This window comes from Ambystoma mexicanum, chromosome 1p (assembly GCF_040938575.1).
Source record: "Ambystoma mexicanum isolate Mex_15411 chromosome 1p, UKY_AmexF1_1, whole genome shotgun sequence".
Taxonomy (NCBI): Eukaryota; Metazoa; Chordata; class Amphibia; order Caudata; family Ambystomatidae; genus Ambystoma; species Ambystoma mexicanum.
This window is the reverse complement of record NC_090921.1, coordinates 361461923-361481214: the sequence shown is the minus strand read 5'-3', so window position 1 is coordinate 361481214 and position 19292 is coordinate 361461923. Positions and strand designations below refer to the sequence as shown.

At 44.9% G+C, this 19292-nt stretch overlaps 1 protein-coding gene across 2 annotated transcripts in view; it reads left to right on the top strand.

The window, feature by feature from the left end:
- The first annotated feature begins 452 nt into the window (after positions 1-452).
- Positions 453-19292, top strand: part of USHBP1 (USH1 protein network component harmonin binding protein 1) — a 289807-nt gene continuing 270967 nt past the window's right edge. Inside the window, exons 1-2 of one of the 2 annotated variants that reach the window (XM_069648861.1) lie at positions 453-639; positions 1777-1939. In XM_069648861.1, the coding sequence (XP_069504962.1) occupies positions 1916-1939 (24 nt within the window). In that variant the 5' untranslated portion in view covers positions 453-639; positions 1777-1915. The remainder of the gene's footprint in view (positions 640-1776; positions 1940-19292) is intronic. The other variant, XM_069648852.1, reaches the window with a different exon arrangement.

Genomic DNA, 19292 nt, shown 5'->3' with positions numbered 1-19292 from the left:
AAATTGCCTTGTACCACATATTTTCGCAAACCTGGTAAATTGGAAACATCTGGACATAATGTGATCGTGCGTCGTACGAGGTTTTAATAGAGTGTAAAGGTATTCGGGATCACCGTTGTTCATACATGACAACCCTCTAGGCGGGAGGCACGATTTTTCAATAAAAAATAGTAATTTGTTAATTTCTCCCGCCTAAAATATTTCTAACCCCAATGAAATCCTATTTTCCCATACAAGAACTTAGAGCGAACCCTGCTTAGACTTGGCCTTCCGACTCCCTGATGCAGCGTGCTTCTTGGGCGACAATCGAAAGGATAAAATAAATGGAATTATTGGCAGGGAGCGGCCTGGGCGAGAGAGTCGGGTTTCCTCAGGGACAGGAAACCTCTCCAGGCGATGCGCGGCCTGCGGATGGAAAGGGGGGCGCGCAGGGCCTGGGCGGCTGCGCCGACGCAGGAAGTCCCTCTGTGAGGGCAGAGCGCAGGCGGGCTCCCAGCAGAGAGCGGGCTCACCCAGGCACAGGCGGCTCTGCTGGTACCAGACGTGCCGCCTAATTCACGCGAGACGGCCCGCTTCTAGCCGCGCGCTTTCTCATTCACGCAGAGAGCGGTCCAGGGCATGAACAATCTACTTCTACCAGTAAGTGGGCTACTTGATTCTTAGGTAGCACAGCGGTTGAGGTGTACTCTCACTTGTACGAGTGCATTTGTTCATACACCACTAGAACAAATGCACTCGTACAAGTGGCAGTACATTAAACAGTGAACGGTTTGGTAGCAGTCGCAGTTTAGTGGTAGGCTAGTGGACCTGATGGTGCATTGATGGTATATAATACTTGTGCCAGCGCTGAGATTACGCATTTTTGAGGGAACAGCGCAGTTCTAGCAGTGAACAGGCTCATGTATGGAGTAATTGTCTAGTTGCAGCAATTCGTCTCTGGATGTAGCAGTAACTGTACAGTTGTAGAAGTGGCAATCTGCTTGAAGCACTGCTACTGTAGGTGCAGAAGTGAAATGTAATATTAATTACGGACCTGTAGTACCATTGGCTAGCCATTCGAATTGAACTGTATAGTTGTAGGGATGACTCTTGTCTACCTAAAGCAGTGGACGTTGTACCAATGAATGTTCTAATAGTAATAGTAATGCTTTACTTGTCTCAGTGATTCTCCCCCATCATTGTAACTACGACTGCGTAGTTGGGTCACTTCGATTTTAGTTCTACCCGCTGCATTATAGTAATGCAAGTGCGGATCCACGTGTAGTGTAGCTGTGACAGCCCTGTTGTAGGATTCACAGTTAGTGTATTCATTGCAGTTATAGCAGTGATCTGCCAGTTTGTACCAGTGATGGCTCCGTTGTAGTATTTCTGCTCAAGTTGTAGCAACAATGGGCAGTTATAAGGTTGAAATTCCAGGCATCGCAGTGATGGTTCTGTTGCAGCATTTACAATCCACTTGCTGGATGGCCTGGCATACCAGTGACATCCTGTTGTAGCCGAAACAGTCTATTTGTAGTAGTTATGCAAGCCATAGTTGTAGCATTGATTTACCAGTTTTTGAAGTCACATTCTTCTTGTAGCTGCCATGGTCCTGTTGAAGTAGCGGCAGTCCAGCCGTAGTATTGATATACCTCTTGTAGCCTTTACAGCCCTATTTTAGCCATGATGGTCTACCAGTGATTGGCCAGTTTTAAAATTGATGGGCTAATTGTAGTAGACACAGTCTTCTTGTAGTAGCCAGTGTGTTGAGCAGTGTCTGTCTAATGATCTATCCAGTTGGAGCCAGCATGATGGAAATCTGATCCAGTCTTCGAGTTGGTCAACACTGGACTTCAAGGATTTAAGAAAGCATTGATCCCTTCTTCAGCACCTACCAAGCCAAGGATACGTACATTGGTCAACCCAGCAAGTGATAATGGAGAGTGCTGATTTGGATCAGGTAAGGTACTGTCTAGAATCCTTCAGAGATTCAAAGAGATTATGGTTGGAATGTTATTAAAAAAGAGAACAGGTCCACTGGAATGGAGAAAGTTCCATTAGCACCCTAGGCCGAATGTTCAGTCCTCAGAAGCCAGTCAGGACACAGGGAATACAGCATTATCTGCTGGGACAAGCCCATGTTCCATGCATTCTTTGGCCTCCACAGACCACAGTGGCATCCCTTTTCTTGCCCCTGTCACCTCTATATCTCCTCGCCTCCTGCACTCGGCAGACACGGCATACCTACTTTGCCGCTTTCCCACTCTCTTGGCCCTTCTCTATCCTTTTCCCAAACCAGGGCATGTTGTGGCTCCTCTGTGCCTCCCACCTGCCGCACGCCCATCCTCTCCCACTTGGTGTCAATGCGGCAACATATTCCTTGTTTTTTCTTTATTGTGATCTGCCATTAGCAGTCCATTTTTGGGGGTCTCCAGATGGGTTCTAATCTGTACAGTCTGGGTAACGGCCTTACATGCTTCAGCCATTACCTCAGAACGGCAGGCTGTTACCAGATGGTACGACTGCCCGAATGCCAGTACCACTTTATTAAAGAGCATGGAATGGCAAAAGATAACATTGAGGCAATAATACCCACCACGGCCCGCTGTCTTTGCCGCCAACGGCCTGCCTGCTGGAGTTAATGCATGAGCACCATTATCAACAGGGCAAGCTGTCTGGCAGCCGCACCGGCCGGGTTAAGTGCTATTACCACACAGAGGTGCTAATGCCTCTTATAAAAAATATATATATTTCTTCAAGGTGTGCGTAGGCACGGTCGTTATACTGAAGTCCTGTTTGCAAAGTTGGTTATGCGCAAGTAAAAATGGATTCCAGTTGATAGGACGCACAGCGATTTATAGGTGAGAGGAATGTTTAATTTTCGTTTCTAGGGAAACAAGGCTTTAGCATCAGTGTTTTTCAAAACACAGGTGCTAATGGGGGGAAGTAGCAGGCAGGCATGGGGGCAATGCAAACAAAAGGAGCGATGGATGGAAGGTTTCACCTTTAATCTGAACCTCTGGCATAGCTCTGGGCAACTCTCCAGACCCTCGTTTTTCAGCCTGCCAAGCCATTACAGAAGGGGAAAGACCATATGCAAATCAGGCTTGGTCCCATGGGTGTAATTTTAGAGGGGTACGGGGGGTTTGTCACCCCCAACTTTCATGGCACACGATTATGTCCCCATTTATTTGAATGGAGCATTTTTTTTCAGATGACATGTCCCCCCCAACATTTTCAGCAACGTTACTCCACTGCTTGGTTCCACCCCAAAGTGGGAATTCCAGCCCAAACATCTTGGTCACATCCCTTCTGCACAAGACCTCACGCTACAAGGACTAGTCAACACCTCACTTATAATACCCAATGAGGCCAAAGCATGTCTGTGGTTTCTAGAGGTCTCGTGCAGAAGGGATTTGACCAATCAGTTCGGGCTAGACTTTTTCTTTTGGGTTGGAACCAAGCCTTCATTACATATGGGCTTTCCTCTTTCTTTAATGGTTTGGCAGGCTGAAAAATCAGGCTCTACAAATTTGAAAGAATCCCACTAGACCTGCAGGGTGAGTTCCTTAGTTTAAATTCCCAACCTAAGAGGCATGCACTCTCCCAATGGGGACGAGGGCAAAATATTTAGCAGTGTTTTCTGTAAAATGGTAGGAAAATATTTAGCAGTGTTTTCTGTAAATGTGCATGCAGGCGAAGGTGGGGAGCGTCCATTCAGTCCAACATGAGTCTATATCGATAGACCATAGCTTTAAGAATTTTTAATTATTTGTCAACACAAGATTATATTGTTTTTGTATTGATGGGTGCTATATATATTTTAATGGAATGTTCTTGTTTGACAATGAATTTAATGAGCTTTTGTTTGTTATCACATATGCTTTGTAGGTTTTAGCACAAAGGCACTTTATAGGTTTAGGTACCATCTGTATATATGTTGTGTTACACATTGTTTGTAATTGATTTTCCAAATCTATGCATTCAAAATTTGTTTTAACAGCATTTATACACTAGTAACGACTTTGTGTTACTGTCTTAGAGTTATTTGTTTTTCCCAGACACACTCTCCAGGAGGTAGTTAGGTATTACACTAGGATAATTATTTGGTTGATGCATGTCACCATAAGCACACTTCACATTTGGTACAATGCTGACAACAAAGGGCACCATGCACAGTGAAACTTTTATTTGTCATTTAGTGCAAACAAAGTTTATTTGCAGTCAATATCAAATAAAAGTTTTGAAAATCATTTTAGCAAGCAAGGTTGAGTACCATGCAAATGATACCCCCCTTTCATAAAATCTCCTCACCAAGTGAGTGGGCTAGAAGATTTTGTGAGCCCTGAGAATGATGGTCTGGACGGTTGCCCAGAGCAATGTTAGTGGTTAAGATACATTTTTAACCTTTCAGCCTCCCCTCATTTGTTTGTTTAAGGCACCCTGAGTGGGACGGGTATGTTTTGTGTTCTTTTAAATCGTTCCAGAACCGTGCACGGTTCTGGAAAAGAAGGGAGTTGAGAGAAGGAGGCGGCAGAGGTGCTTGCCGCTCTCCGTTAATAAACACTTGCTCACCCACATTCCGCCTGGTCGTGTCCCGCATTACCCAACATTGGCGATGAGGATTGGCGAAGGAGAGCGCAGAGGGCCTCATGCGGAAGCAGATCCTGGGGGAGGATTGGCGGAATAGCTCAGGAGGATCAGAGGAAACGGCTCCAGACCAGCACCAGGTGAGAGGGGCGACCGCGGCACGGCAGTATCACAAAAGGAGAAAGCCCAACGCAACAGGGGCAGTGCCAGCCCCAAACAAGGAAACAAAGAATAACGCGAGCGTTGGTAGTTACTCTTGCGAGTGCCTCCCCCTCACCATTGATGATAGCATGAGCGTTGTCAAGAGAACGCCACACACCACGCTTTTGGGTGCCCTCCCTTCACAATCCGGCCTGACTAAACGTTACCAAGACGAGGATGCTGTCCAGGTAGCGCAGGAGACAAAGCTGCAGATTATTCAAGCAGCGCTCTGCAAAGAAAAAAAAGAGGAGGAAAGAGGAACAGGAACATCCTAAGAAAGATTAAAGGAACACTATAGAAAACATAAAAGAAATGAATTACAGTGCCTGCTCCGAGCCAACTTATAATGAAAGGAATAGTACTTAAGATATAAGGAATCCACGTTTGACCTCAGTAAAGTATGGCCACGGCAGCTATACCACCCCACCACCATTCCTAGCTGAACCAGGGACACCTCCAATAAGGAGGGAGAGGTGGAAGGAGAGGTTTGAAACATACATTGTTGCCATGGGCAGAGACAAGTTCAACGCCTCCAGGAAACAAGCTCTGTTACTCCATAATTTGGGCCAGGAGGGCTGCAGTGTCCTTGATGGCCTTCCAGAACCGCAGGGAGAAGGAGCGGGGGACCTAGATGAAAAAAACAGAGGAACATTTTGAGCCCAAAAAAATGAATGGAATAATGGGGGTTGGCAGAAAGAGATCACCCAGTACTTAGCAAAGTGATGGAGTGTACAGTGAAGGGATGGCCCTGTAGGAATGATGTGGACAGGAGGTTTGATCGCTTATATGAAGTGACAGAGGAGTTGTCTCTGTCTGGAGGGAGTCTTAGAAGAGGCAATAAAGTTATCCCTCCTGAGGGTGTCAGGAAAAGTCTGAAAGAGATTGCTCATCAAGGACACTGTTGAATGAATAGGTCAAAAAGGATGTTGAGACAGGGTTATTGGTGGCCAGCAATAGATGGTGGAGTTGATAGAGAAATAAGGAGATGTGAAGTTTGCCTGGCAAGTGACAAATGCAGAGTAGTAGCTGAAATACCACTTTGCCCTGTGCAAGTACCTGGGGACCTTGGTAAAAGGTTGCAGTGGATTTAATGGGCCCCATTCAAGGTTTGGGTGAGGGATTCAAGTTTGTTGTAGTCTTAGTGATTACCACTCAATGTGGATAGAGTGGATGGGACTAAGATAAGCATCCACAGTGGAGTTGGTGACATTTTTTGAAGAGGTGTTTTTTTGTGAAGGCGTGCCCACATAAATTGTAACTGATAATGGGGAGCAGTTCTCTTCAGAAACAATGAAGACATTTTTGACAGTTCGGCATTAAATACACACGCACAGCCTTGTACCACCCTAGAGCTAATGGGATGGTGGAACGTGCAAATAGGTTCCTTAAAGGGGGCATTCAACTGGCTATGAGGTCGGGGTTGTTGTGTAGTAATGTGTTGAAACACATGGTAAGGAGTTATTGTGTAACAAAACTGTCTCCCTTTTTGTCATTGAAGGGACGCAAACCGGGGACAAAATTCTGGTTAGGGCTGGCATGCAGTGAGAATCTTTATCGAAAGGGGATGATGAGGATGGTGGAAGAGGCACAATGTCAATATAAAGGACGGTTTGATGAAAACCTCAAAGTAAAGGAAAGGGAATGAAAAGTTGAGGATTGGGTACTGATGAAGAATCCCAGGTACGGGCTCAAATGTTTTGAGAGCATGTTTTTGGGACCAAAAAGGATTGCCGCTGTGAGGAATAGTGTGTTGGTGGTTGATGGTGGAGAGGTGTGGTCCAAGGGTAGGCTGGCAACAAGTGACGAGTTTATGGAGTGATGAGAAGAGGTGGGGAGGAAGTAAAGAGTGTGGACGAGGAAATGAAGAGTGTTGGCGAGGAGGCGAATAGTGTGGGTGGATGTGTTAGCAGAAGAGTTAAAACGTTTCCATTGAAGTTTAAACATTTCCTTTGTGGTTAATTATAATTTCGATGCTGGCAATTGTTTCAAAAAATAGTAGTTCTTTAGTTAAGTGTTGTCATTGTTCAATTTGTGATTGTTGGGGGGTTATGTTAATTTGTTGTTGATTCCTTGTCAAGGGGAAAGATGTGTTGTGTTCTTTTAAAGTGTTCCAGAACCTCGCACTGTTCTAGAACAGAATGGAGTTGAGAGAAGGAGGCAGGAAGAGGTGATTGCCACTGTCTGCGCTCTCCGTTAATAAACACTTGCTAACCCACATTCCGCCTGGTCGTGTCCCTCATTACCCAAAAGTATGCCCAGATGTGGGTTCCGAGCCTGCTGGGCCTAGAGACCCAAGCTACACCTCACTAATGATGCCCAATGAGGTCATAACATTTCTCGGGTTGCTTGTGGTCTCATGCAGAAGGCATGCGACCAAGTGGTTCCGGCTGGACTGCCCTGTTTGGGCTCGGACAAAGGCAGATTGATGATGATCTGGAGGGTTATCCATAGCCATGAGAGTGGTTAAGATTAATTCTAAACCTTCTAGCCATCACCTCTTGTGTTTTTCTAAGGCATCAGGAGCAGTGGGAGCTGTGGGATGGCGTTCTCCAAACACGTGCTTGTACTGGTGAATATAGAATGAGTTTAGAACAGGTTGATTAGCGGAGCAACCCAACTAGGGTGCCAATGGCTGGCATTTGCACTTTGTTCCATAATTCCAATGCTCCATCTCTGCTCCCAGGTTTATTTATAGTTCAACTCTGGGAGTTGGTTTATAACAATTGATAGAGCCATCAGTGTCGGGCTATAATGCAAAAAAACAAAAGCAAAAAAAGAGATTTAGTGCAAGATGCATGTGATCTCTCCTCCCTTTCGCCACTTCAGTATCACTAAGGGGGTATTTTTCACATTAGGATGACTAAGGGGTCTTTTTCAAATCAGTGTGACCCATGATGCATAGCAAAGTCAGTAAAACGACATTGCACAAGGTAGCCCTACCAATATCCTGCTTGAGTCAAATGAGGCCAAAAACTTCACAATGTAAAATATTTTCTATACAGCGGCTACTAACACAGTTTTTCTGTTTCATTGTACTGTAAATAATTAGTGTTAAAGGTAATGGTATTCAAATGATCACAGTCATAGGGATGACAAGCTGAGGTAGCTTCACCCAATTTTGATCCTGTGGTCTGCAGGTCACACTCAGATCTCTGCTGTAAAGGATTCTCACATGGGGCTTCATTACGAGTTGGGCAGATTATTTTCAGAAATACCTCTGGCGGTGCATGCTTCCTCTGCCAATGATATTTCTGCAAATCCCCCCAATACAGTGTTTACCAGTGGCAGGGGTGGTAATGTGCTATTCCACCCTTAACATCCCTACCATTTATAAACCCTGGAATTATTATCATACATTTTTAGCCATTTCTATCATCATACTGATGGTGGAACTATGTAATGTAAAGTAGGGGTTGTTACCACTACTGTACATTTTTTAAATGCTCAGAAGGGAGATTTCTGACCCTAGTGTGCATTAAATGTGAAAGGTGGTGAGAGGACGGCATCTTCCAAAGACCCCTATGTAAAAACCCTTGTTGCTATATTGAAGTGTAGTGCACGTGACTCCTGTCTATGTAGTAAAAACAATCAAAAACACTTTTTGGGTCATTTTACAATGTTTACCCTAATCTCTGGATTGGAGGTAAAAATAGCCAGATTTTCAGTTCAGAATTACGTTGAAAAGCCATCGGTGATAGCCCTCTAGAATACCGCCAGTTGTATTTGACCTGACTCTGAATTGGCTGGACAGTAAATCTGGGGGTATTGGTATATACAGCAAGATTTACAGTTGCTGCCAAACTTGCAATAATCCCCAAGGTCTTCATTCTGATTGGTACTTTTAGGTCCTGGTATATGGTAGCAATGTGACTGCATTTCTAGCCGTTCGTGCGAAATCCTAAAGCTGGAGCAGCCAAAGCATTGTAGGTCACAGTGTAGGCGCATTGCCATAGCTGTATGTCAGGTGCACATTCCTGAAAACCGGAAGTGCTGCAGGTTACGGTTGAGGTACACTGTGGCAGACTGACCTGAGGCACACATATTTAGGTAGCAGGATTGCTGTAGGTCAGGATCAAGGGGCCCTGACAGAGCTGACAGCAGTACTCCAGTAATGGAATTGCAGTAGGAATCCTGTGGGTATACATGCCGATGCATTGTGAGAGCTGTACCAAAAGTGCCAACATTATAAAAGCATGGGTGGAAATCTCACAATATGGTGGTAAAGACAATTAAGCATCACTTATCAAAGGTTGCCTGACTGTTGAAATTATACTTGATCCCAAGAGATTATGCATACAGTGACTATCTCCATTTCAGCTGTAATAATTACGAAACCGGGGGCTACAGGTAAGTGACTCCTAATTTTGCCCAATTTATGTACAGACTTGGATTTAATTTGCTGAATGTGTGGTGCCTCACAGTTGGGTGGTATTTGGCTTGTTGACTTGTAGCCATTCTAGCCTACACCGACTCTGTGCAGAGGAATTGTCTTTGTGCTTGTAAAGTGCTTGTTTTGCAGTGTGAGGTATAAAATTAGTAGGGGAAGGTGTAATATTTGTGGTTAGTGAACTGTTACGGACATTAATTTTTAAATGGGCCACATATAAACTTACATTATTTTGCAAACAGTAACGTGTGGATGAAACCCACATTTTGCCTTTCTTTTTTACCCCTGACATCTCTCAAATCGACTGCCTTGGCCACCTGTCACTGCATGGGACTTAACTATTCTATGTACAACTCATCGACCTTCAATCAATGCTTATCACAACCCTGCTCCAGTTGTCTCGCGACCCTTCCAATTCCTGGAAGTTGGGGTCCTCTTGACAGCTATCTTAAACGTCACTGTTTCATTACTTAGTTTGCTGCTTAGCTTTTTACTTCAAATCTGAACCATTAAAGCAGTGCGTTAGATTTATCTGTTCATCGAATACATACTCTCATGCATTTATACCAATTTGGTTCTTTATTAGATTACAGTTCTCCCAATTCCACTTATGAATATAACAATTTTACCTATTGGTATCTTTTCTTGTTTGTGGCTGACAAGTTCCACACATCAAATTCAACTTCATTAGTTGCTCTCAGAGTTCCAGACTTCATTAATTGCTCTCAAGGTTCCATACATCCGTAATTAACTTCTTACAGTGCTTTATTTGCCCCTCCTTTTAAGTATTGATTAAAGTTTCAGCTATCTTAATTTTCCTCACATCAATGTCTTAGATTCTAGTATTACCCATCAATTGTATCTTCATTGAAAAGAACTCAAAACCCACATCATCAAGGAGTCTCTCCTCCTCAACACCTAGGCCACCACGTCGCCCCTTGCGCCACCTGAGTCGCCCATCTCTTCCCTGCCACCTGGTTCAACTGTATCTCTCTTCTGTTGTTACCACTTAAAAGCACTCATTTATGCATCTGTAAAGCGCTCCGTTATGTATCTGTATTGGTGTATACCTCTGTAAAGCACTGTTTCTTCTCCGTGCTCAATAAATACCATAATAATAATAATAATAATAATAATAATAATAATAATAATAATAAATAATATTTGTATTAATTTGGACAAGTGTTGTAGCGTCTGGGTCACCCTCTCTCCTACATTGCCAAACCCTTGAAGTTCTCTACATTGCTATCTGCATTCATTATAAACACTCTTGCTCCTCCCCACCAGAACATCAGATGAATTCTGTCTGGATCTAGATGCAGAACAGATTACTCTGATGACTTATGTTTACAATGCTTCTATTTAAATTCATCGAGTCCCATCGAGTCCAATGGGACTCGATGGGAATAGGGATTTTCTTTTTTCCAGCATCTGGCCAGAGGGACTGCCAAAAAAAAATGACTACGGCGCCAGATGTGCCGTTTTTGCCGGCACGGCTACCACCGACTTGTAATGAGGCCCCCTGTCATGCAGTGGCACCCCCGGCGTAGGGTTGCCTACAATTTCTGCACATTTAAAAGTGCATCTTGCGTGGAAATTTAGGATGTGCTTTTAAATTGGCAGAAACGCCCCCTGATTTACTCATAGGTGAAACGGCGATCTGAATGGGCGCGCATATAAAATCCACAAAGGACACCTGAATGGGCACATTTTAATAAAATGTGCCCTTTGAGGTGTCCCTTGTGGATTGGTCTGCTCTTTTTTTTGGCGCAAGTGATGAGATTTGTTTGCGCATTTCATTTCTTGCATTGATACGTTTTGAGAATCTGGGAACCTGAGGATTTTTTTTAATGTATTTTTTGCAGGTTTATTTTTGCAAAAACACCCGTTTTTGTAGCATTTTACGCAAAACGGCCGTTTTCGCTGCATTTTGCGGGATCGCAAAATCGCTATAAGCTGGAAGGTCTGATATGTGCTACTGGCAGCAAGATAGTTCTTTTGAAGGACAGTGCCGGCATGTGCGGGTCACAGTCGGCATGGGCATTTGTTTTTGCAGGGCAATTCTGGAGCACATGGTTTGCCACTGCCATCTGCACAGGCTTCATGCGGGTCTGCTTGCAAAGGCAATGCTTGCATATTTTGTGGACACAGACTTCATGAAGGGTATTCGGCAAGATCAACACTGGCATATATTGTGGGGACAGGGAGTGGGGCGTGCTTTAGAGTGGCATTGATGGCTTGTGCTGTGGGCACAGGCATCACAGGGACGAGCTGCACTTGTAGAGTTGCCATAAGGGTCTATAAAGGTAAAGTGGTGGCACGTCCAGCCACTGGACACCTTTAGGAATTGATTCGGTCAGAACGACATAAGAAATGGGTGACCAGGAAGTGCTGGTTTGTACTCAGGGGTGTGGTGGAAGATGATCCAGGGAACCATGAGAGGGAGAATAGGTGGCGGTTTCAGATCAACTTCAGTTTACAGACAATCAATGACTTTTGAGTGTTCACAGGATTCAACGTAACCTGCAGCAGGACCTCTTCGATTTCACAGTTCAATAATTCTTCCCCGCTGAGAGGGTCAGGGGGGCACCAAACAGAGATCTTCGAGTTTGCACCTACATGGCGCCGGAACACTTTGTATTTAGTACCTATCTTTGTTTCACAAAGTTCAATTGTATATAAGATCTCTTTCTTCATACAATGGTGCAGTTTGCAACCTTGAGCTTAACACAATCCGGTCTGCTATCAGTTTCTCCAACTGACCAGCTGTGCTGAACTCGTTGGCGTGTCGGAGTCAAGGACAGTACCACAGTGGCAATCGCTTCTCCCTGCCTTGACTATCAATGCGGGTGGGCCCCATGTACCTTTGACACACGTTACACCGTTCGTCAGCTGCAATACCCGGTCTATGTTTCTTTTCCTTGGGGCTTCTTGAAAGTCGTGGTTTTGAGTTGAGAAGGGCAAGGGTAATTATTTCCTTGTCGTCCTCTGATCTCGCCGCCTTTCTCCTCGGTTTAAACTGCCATCTCAGAATTGCTGCTTCCTCGTGTGTTTTGCCTTGCTCAGAGTGTGCTTTCATGCTCTGCCTTTTATCCATGTGGGGAAGGGTGATGGAAGTCAGGTGTGTGTAATTATCAGTAATTGCATGACTCTGCCTGAACCTTGCGTTAGGACATGTCAGGTATATGGCTGATGTTAGTCCATTGTTGCTCATTATGAATTGTCTGTGAGAAAGTGTTCGTGTTAGAAAAGGCGGAGGGGGTTGTGTTTCTAGGTATCCTACCTGGTAGGATGGGGAAAAGGTATTATACGGAAGGGGATACCGCGTCTCACCCTTCGGTGTCCCTCTTCCACTCCACGAAGACCCCCCATTGCCGTGATCCTCCCGCACTGGTCCACCCCCAGGAACTGGATACAATAGCGATGGCTGTGTCCTGGCCACCTGCATGACAGATCCTTGGGGACAAGCGGGTGAGACACCTTCAGGTTTCTCACAGCAGTTAGAAAGGCCAGAGCCACAGAGATTCATAAATCCTCCAATGTCTTATGTCTACAGCACGCGTACCTTGGAAGGAATGCACCCTTCAAGCCCATGAGAGGGCTGAGAGCTCTCCACAAGTGGTTATCTCAGGAGAAGGAGGGCACAAGCCTCTGACCTTCCCTCCATCCCAGTTTTAAGTTATGTGCTCAGATGACCTCTACCCCTGGACCCTTGCATTCCAAGGCCCCGGTCAGCCCCAGACCACCGATTATAAAACTGCTATACCTCCAATCGGTGAGAAAAGATCAGAAAGCAGAGACAGGCTGCCCCCACTATCTGGTCGTGTGATTTGTGCTGCGAGGTGCCGGGAGGGCTAAAACAACAAACCTAAAACAAGGGTGGGGAGATTTGGAAGGGCAACAACGTGTCTGGAATCAAGCTGGGGTTTGTGAATTGCAGTGACATTGAAATGTATCCTCCAAGCACATGTCTGCAGTACCAGGTACACACTAGGATAGAGATCGAGAATGTATTGTTTTTTCTGTTTTTAATTGGTGAATAACTGTTGGTTCAAGCCTGATGACATATTCGGAGGAGCCCAAGTGGATGAAGACAGACAAAAGAGGCTGGGACCAATGACCTGGCAACCCTTATGGAGCAGGTAGCCTATGTATAGGGTCGCGCTAACCAGCCATTTGGATTTGTAACCTATGTAACTTACGTCATTGATGACGCTGCAGCCTTTTTAACTTGTTGCTAGTGCTGACTTTGGCAGAACGTTCCGCGGCTGCAGAGTTCTTTGCTGGTGCATCCTATTTTTGTGGAAATAAACCTTGATCTCCTTGCAAGAGGTGTGCTGGGCCTTTTTCCCTAGCGGGTTGCATTTTTTCTGGTGTGAGCATTTAGGGGTTTCTCTACAATCCCTTCACCTCAGTTACTCACTAGGGTTGTGGTTCAAGCGGCATACTCGGTTCCCTATTTTGGACTATGCAGTGTCACCTTCCTGAATATACAGTGAAACCGTCATCCTGCGGATGCTTTCCTTATTGAAAATTCAATATGTATATTTCAGTGCTATACTTCCATAAAACACACCATTATAGCAACTTTCACATGAAACATTCTCACAATGTTCCAACAGTCATGTTGTGCAAGTCAGTAGGTAGATAAATCAAAACACAAAACACTTCCAAATTCCTATGAGCGATAAGAAATGGCCAGTTAAAACTATTCTAGAATCTAAAAACACACTTGTGTACTAAAAATCACCATACCCATGAGTTAAAAATAGAACTAAGATGAAGCAATCATTATTAAGCAACCTGAATGTTCTTTTTCTACTTATAAGGAACACTAGGAAGTACCAGGTAAAAACATTGGAGTAATGAGATTAAGCTAAAACTTCACAAACCAAGGGGGCCTAATAAACCCTTACTCAAAGCAATCCTGTTATTCATGCGACATGCACATCCTATGACCTGCTTGATGTCAAGAGTATGGGCCTCATCAGGAGTTGGGTGCTAATCGCAGCGGTATTACCGCCAGGGCTATCAGCCCTACTGCCAAACCCCCTGGCGCTATTAGCGCTGAATCACAGGGTTGGCGAAGCGGTAAGTCCCCATTCCCCATTGGGCCCATTTGGTAATTTCCCATTCCACATTGGACCCAATGTGGAATGCTCGGCGCTATTACCGCTGGTGGTAATAGTGCCGAAAATCAGCAAAATCGTGGCGGATTTGCCCCCAGCTCAGAGCTGGGGGTAAATCTGACAAGACAATAATTTGGCAGATCCTTAAATGCAGCAGTAATAGCGTTACCGCCACATTTAAGGGTTACCGCCAAACTCGTGATGAGGCTGTATATCTTAAAATCGAGAAACAAGCACTGCTTATTGAGACAAAATAAACATCCTTCTGGCTAGAGCTTGCTTTAAAAACTAATAGTGTTCAGCTCACTAGCAGATTTTCAGCCCACAGTAAGTATGTCAATGCCGGACGACATTGTGTAAACTGTCTATCTCCCAAAATGGGCACCAAGGTCCTACCTCTAATGTCCATATCGTAAGGAAGGCATGGTATCAAACAGTAAGACAGTCACAAGTGATCACAGTTCAAGGGTGTTTATTGAACTTCAGTTGGGTTTGATAAACACCTATCTAATCCTAAATCTAACGATGGGGGCAAGATATGACCATCAAATAATGATAACGCAGTCCTAGTCGAGTATGTCAAAATAAAAGGGCTTATACTAATAAACCTATTGCCAATCCTTACTTCTAAATACAAATAGTGTGGGAAACAATGTTATGCAAAAGAAAAGTGTTCAAGAAATGATATCTCAGGATATTCAAGCCATTGGCTTCCCTTCCCCACATTTTCAGCACGGGACAAGGCAGCACACTGGAGCTTAGCACACTCTTTAGCTTCTCTAGCATGAGGATGCAGTTCAAAATCTCAACATCAGGGCCTTCTGTGCCCAAGTCTCTTTGCCATTCAAAGTCTCTTATTTCAGAGGGCCTGATGCAAAACAACAAACATTAAAGTTCCTTTCTTCTTAGGATTTCACATATACAACTTCTTGAGTGATTTACTGTTCACCCCGCGTCCCCCTCTGCCGTGGTCAGACCCACTTTTACACAAAATCTTCAATTGGTCTCCCGCCGGCCTGCTCGGACCAAATTTATCTACTTTTCCAAACTTTCTCTACTTCATCAAAATCGAAAAATTTCGACTGTGCGTGGGATTTTGCTTGACCCGTCGCAGGACCACTTCGATTCACAATTACTCATTTTCTTCTTGATATAACCTTTTCCTCACTTTCACTTTTGCCACTTTCGAGCTGGACACCTTACAGAGACCTTCGATTGAGCACCCATGATGTGCCGGACCACTCTGTCAAAGGTATTGTATCTTCCTTTTTAAAGTTCAGACACTCATCACATGTTTTAACAATGTTCATTCCAGCGCTTGCCATACAGTGTTGCTGCTTGCAACCTTGGCTTCAACTCAGACCAGTCTTGTATCAGTCATCCCAACTCACCTGCTGTGTTGATTTCACTGGCTGCTTTGTTCTTGGAGCCAAGGACAGTACCACTTCAGCCTGGTTCAGCCTGGTTTCTTGGTCTTACACTTTCTATTCTCGAGGTATCTGGAAAGTAACAGTTCCTTGCCAACATTCAAGGGAACTTCCCTCCTTGCGATTCCCTTCTGTTTTGTCATCTTTCCTCTCTCGTTCAGATGCCGTCTGGGAACTGCTGTTTCTTTGTGTGCTTTACTTCGCTCAGAGTGTGCTCTTGTGCTCTACCTTTTATCTGTGTGGGGAAGACTAATGGAAGTCAGGTGTGTGTGATGGTCAGTAATTGCCTGACCTTGCCTGACCATTGTATTGGGACACGTCAGATGTACTGCTCAGGGTTAGTCTGTTTTCTCTCATAGCGGGCTGTCTGTGTGAAAGTGTTCGTGTTGTGAAAGGGTGGGAGGTAGAGTTCCTTAATATCCTACCTAGTAAGGTGGGGTAAAGGTGTTACATGGAAGGAGATACTGGGTCTCACCATATGGAGTCCCACTGCCTGAAGACCCCTCATCCAGGTGATCCGCCCACACTGGTCCACCCCCAGGGACTGGATCCAAAAGCGATGGCTGTGTCCTGGCCACCTGGATGACAGATACCTGGGGCTTAGTGGGTGAGACACCTTCTGGTTTCTCACACTATATTCTGGACAAAACAGCAGGAAGTGCAAGAGGTCCTCCTATGTCTCTGCAAAAGGGAACAACTCTTTCCTTCAGTACTGTTTGTTGACCCGCGGGACAGTGTTGTTCTTACTGGGGGACGGTTAAATCTTGCCTGGGTTAGAAGTATTCTTTCAGGCATATTATTAACCCACAACAAGTACATTTGAATGGAGTCAGAGGAAATAATGGCCAAACTCCTATTTGTTCCTTTCTGAATTTCACAGGATTCTCGGTCTTCCTTGAATTTCAACAGCAACTTAGTTTTTAAGTGAGTTGCAGCTGCTCGACTAATCAGGGTGGGGTCAGTCAGAAAATGCTTCACGTTCAATTTTTGCAGCTGTTTCTTGACATGGCCTAGCCAGGGAATATCATACGCGCTGCTTTTACCAAGAATCTGCGTATTTAATAATGTGCCAGTACAGCTTTGGGATTAGCCCTTAGCCTTACCAATGCATAGGTGGTTCAGCTGCAATTTCATCTTCCAAATACGACAATGCCCAATACAAGATGAACACCATAGTTCAGTAATGATTGCAGAAGCTCCAAGCATTTCCATAACCCCAAGTTGCAGCTCCATGTTTAGCCACTGCCCCTGCTTTACTGCCGTAGACCATCTTTATCAGGTCCAGTGGCTTTGAATTAGACATTGCCATAAATCTCCTATCCCCACCGAGAGCTTGTTTGAACCTAGTTACTTGTTTTGTTAGATACGCTGCTGGTTTCAAATTAGGAGTGAAGCATATCCTAAATAATCAAATACATACACTATCGTGATTATTGCATTACTTGACATCGCTGCCATCCTGTTTTTTTTTCTCATAGGATGGCAAGCCATTAACACCGATTTGTTGGGATTGACTTTTCGATCTAATGTTGTCATAAAGTATGTGTACGCCGTGATAAGGACCTGCAAGGCACGTGGAATGTGGCCAATCAGGACCGTATCATCAGAGTACGGAAGGACCGAAAGTAATCTCCTTCCAATTTTCGGGACATCAGAGGAGGCATGCGTCAGGGGATTACTTAGTCCATTAATATACAATGAAAACAAACAATAAAGGGGTCATTACTGTAGGGGTGATAAAGAAGGAAACTGACACAATGGTGGCATGGAGGTTGGCAAAGAATTTTATTTTTATCAAAAGAAACTAACTATCCATATTTTCTAAACCCCATGCCTAAAACTTATAGTAATGATTGCCTGTCTGAATGTCTGTTGAAAACAAACTCCACCGTCCTGTGTCATAACCTACTTCTATCCCTTACATTACAACTAAAGAATAAGTCAGCAGAAAATGTCCTTCTCCTGGTAGTTGGGTAAATGTTCTTTGGTAAAAAAGGATGCCAGGGGAAATGGCTCTTTTGCCCTGGTTTATGGTTCCAACAAACCTTTATACCAGTCAACTTTCAGGGCCAGGAGAATGCCTCCCTTCTCCTGGTATTATTCCACTGCCTCCAATATAGTTCACACAAAAGTCAGGGGGAATAACTCCCTTCCCCTGACGTCTTCTGTTCAAAAGGACTTTCAGTTTCTCCTACTTTCAGAACCAGGAGAATGTCTCCCTTCTCCTGGTAGTGGTTTAATCACCCCACTGTATTTCATAACAAAACCAGGGGGAATGACTCCCATCCCCTGGTGTCTCTTGAATAAAATGCCTTTTAATTTCCTTCAACTTTCAAAACCAAGAGAATGACTCCCTTCTGGTGGTATTGGCAAAGTCCCAAGTCCTTCTCGGGGCCTCAGTTAACCCTTCCCCACCACTGCGACGATTATGCTTTCATTCGGATGCTCAATATACTTGGTTTAGGGTCCCTTCTCTGGTGATCAGTGGGCTCGTTGCTGCCTCTGCGACAAAGAAATTCTCCTCTGATGCTCAATATACTGGTGTCCGGGCCCCAGACCCATCTCTGGTGGTCAGTGGGCCTGTTACGACCACTGCGACGAGGAAGCTACCCACCGATGCTCGATGCTCCTTTCCCAGTAGTTTGACTAGTACTACTGGGTCAGCAGAGAGTCCCTCTAGTCTGCCTTTCTTCCTCCCTTGTGTCCACTCTGGTTCTCTTGTACCTCTCGTTACCTTTGTTGTGATTTTGGTACGCCACTGGGGCTTCCGGGAACTGGGACGCATCTCTCCGGCTCTTCTGACTGCTTCTCTCCACCTCTGCAGCAGTGTGCGACTGGACTGCTCGGATTCTTCTTCCTGAGTCGCTTTCGAGTCTGCTGCAGCTGGACCCACTTAGAACTCTCTCAGTGCCTCACAAGCATCCTCTGCTCTTCTGCTTCCCGCTCGCACCTGCTGCCTATCCCGGCTGGGTTTGATCAAATCTTCAGTCCTTCGTCTCTTCTTATAAAATATTGCCAGTCGCAACCCTGGCGGATTGTCAAAATCCTTTGTTGTTTTTGATGAATTGATCTTCATGCATCCTCAGGACCTCCTCGTACCAGTACTAGCACAGTGATTAATACTCATGTCTTCTGTGCTCATCTTTGGCCTGGTACTTTCCAATGTGATGGTTTCTCCTACAATACAGGAATACATTAACCTACTTTCATGAAAGTTGTTTGGCATGGAGGGAGGGAGGGAGGCGTTAGGTGAGGTTGGGGAGTGACATTGGCCAGTGGGCTATACCCTAGGTGATCGTCCTTATCCTCAGCGATCCTTGTGCATTATACCACAACTAAGAGGGCTATCGGGTAGCGGCCGCACCTCCCTAGCCTCATGGGAAAGGGTTCCCCCTTGGAGAGAAGTGATGATACCTTGCGAATCGTCACACTAAACATCTCTGGCGGACTCCAACCTTCACTGAAAAATAGGTTATGCAGTGCTCATTGCTACCGCTCCACACACACGTTTCAGTATTTTCATGCAATGTGGTGGGCATTCCTGGGACCTGAGCACGTCTGAAAGTTTGCTTCTATTTG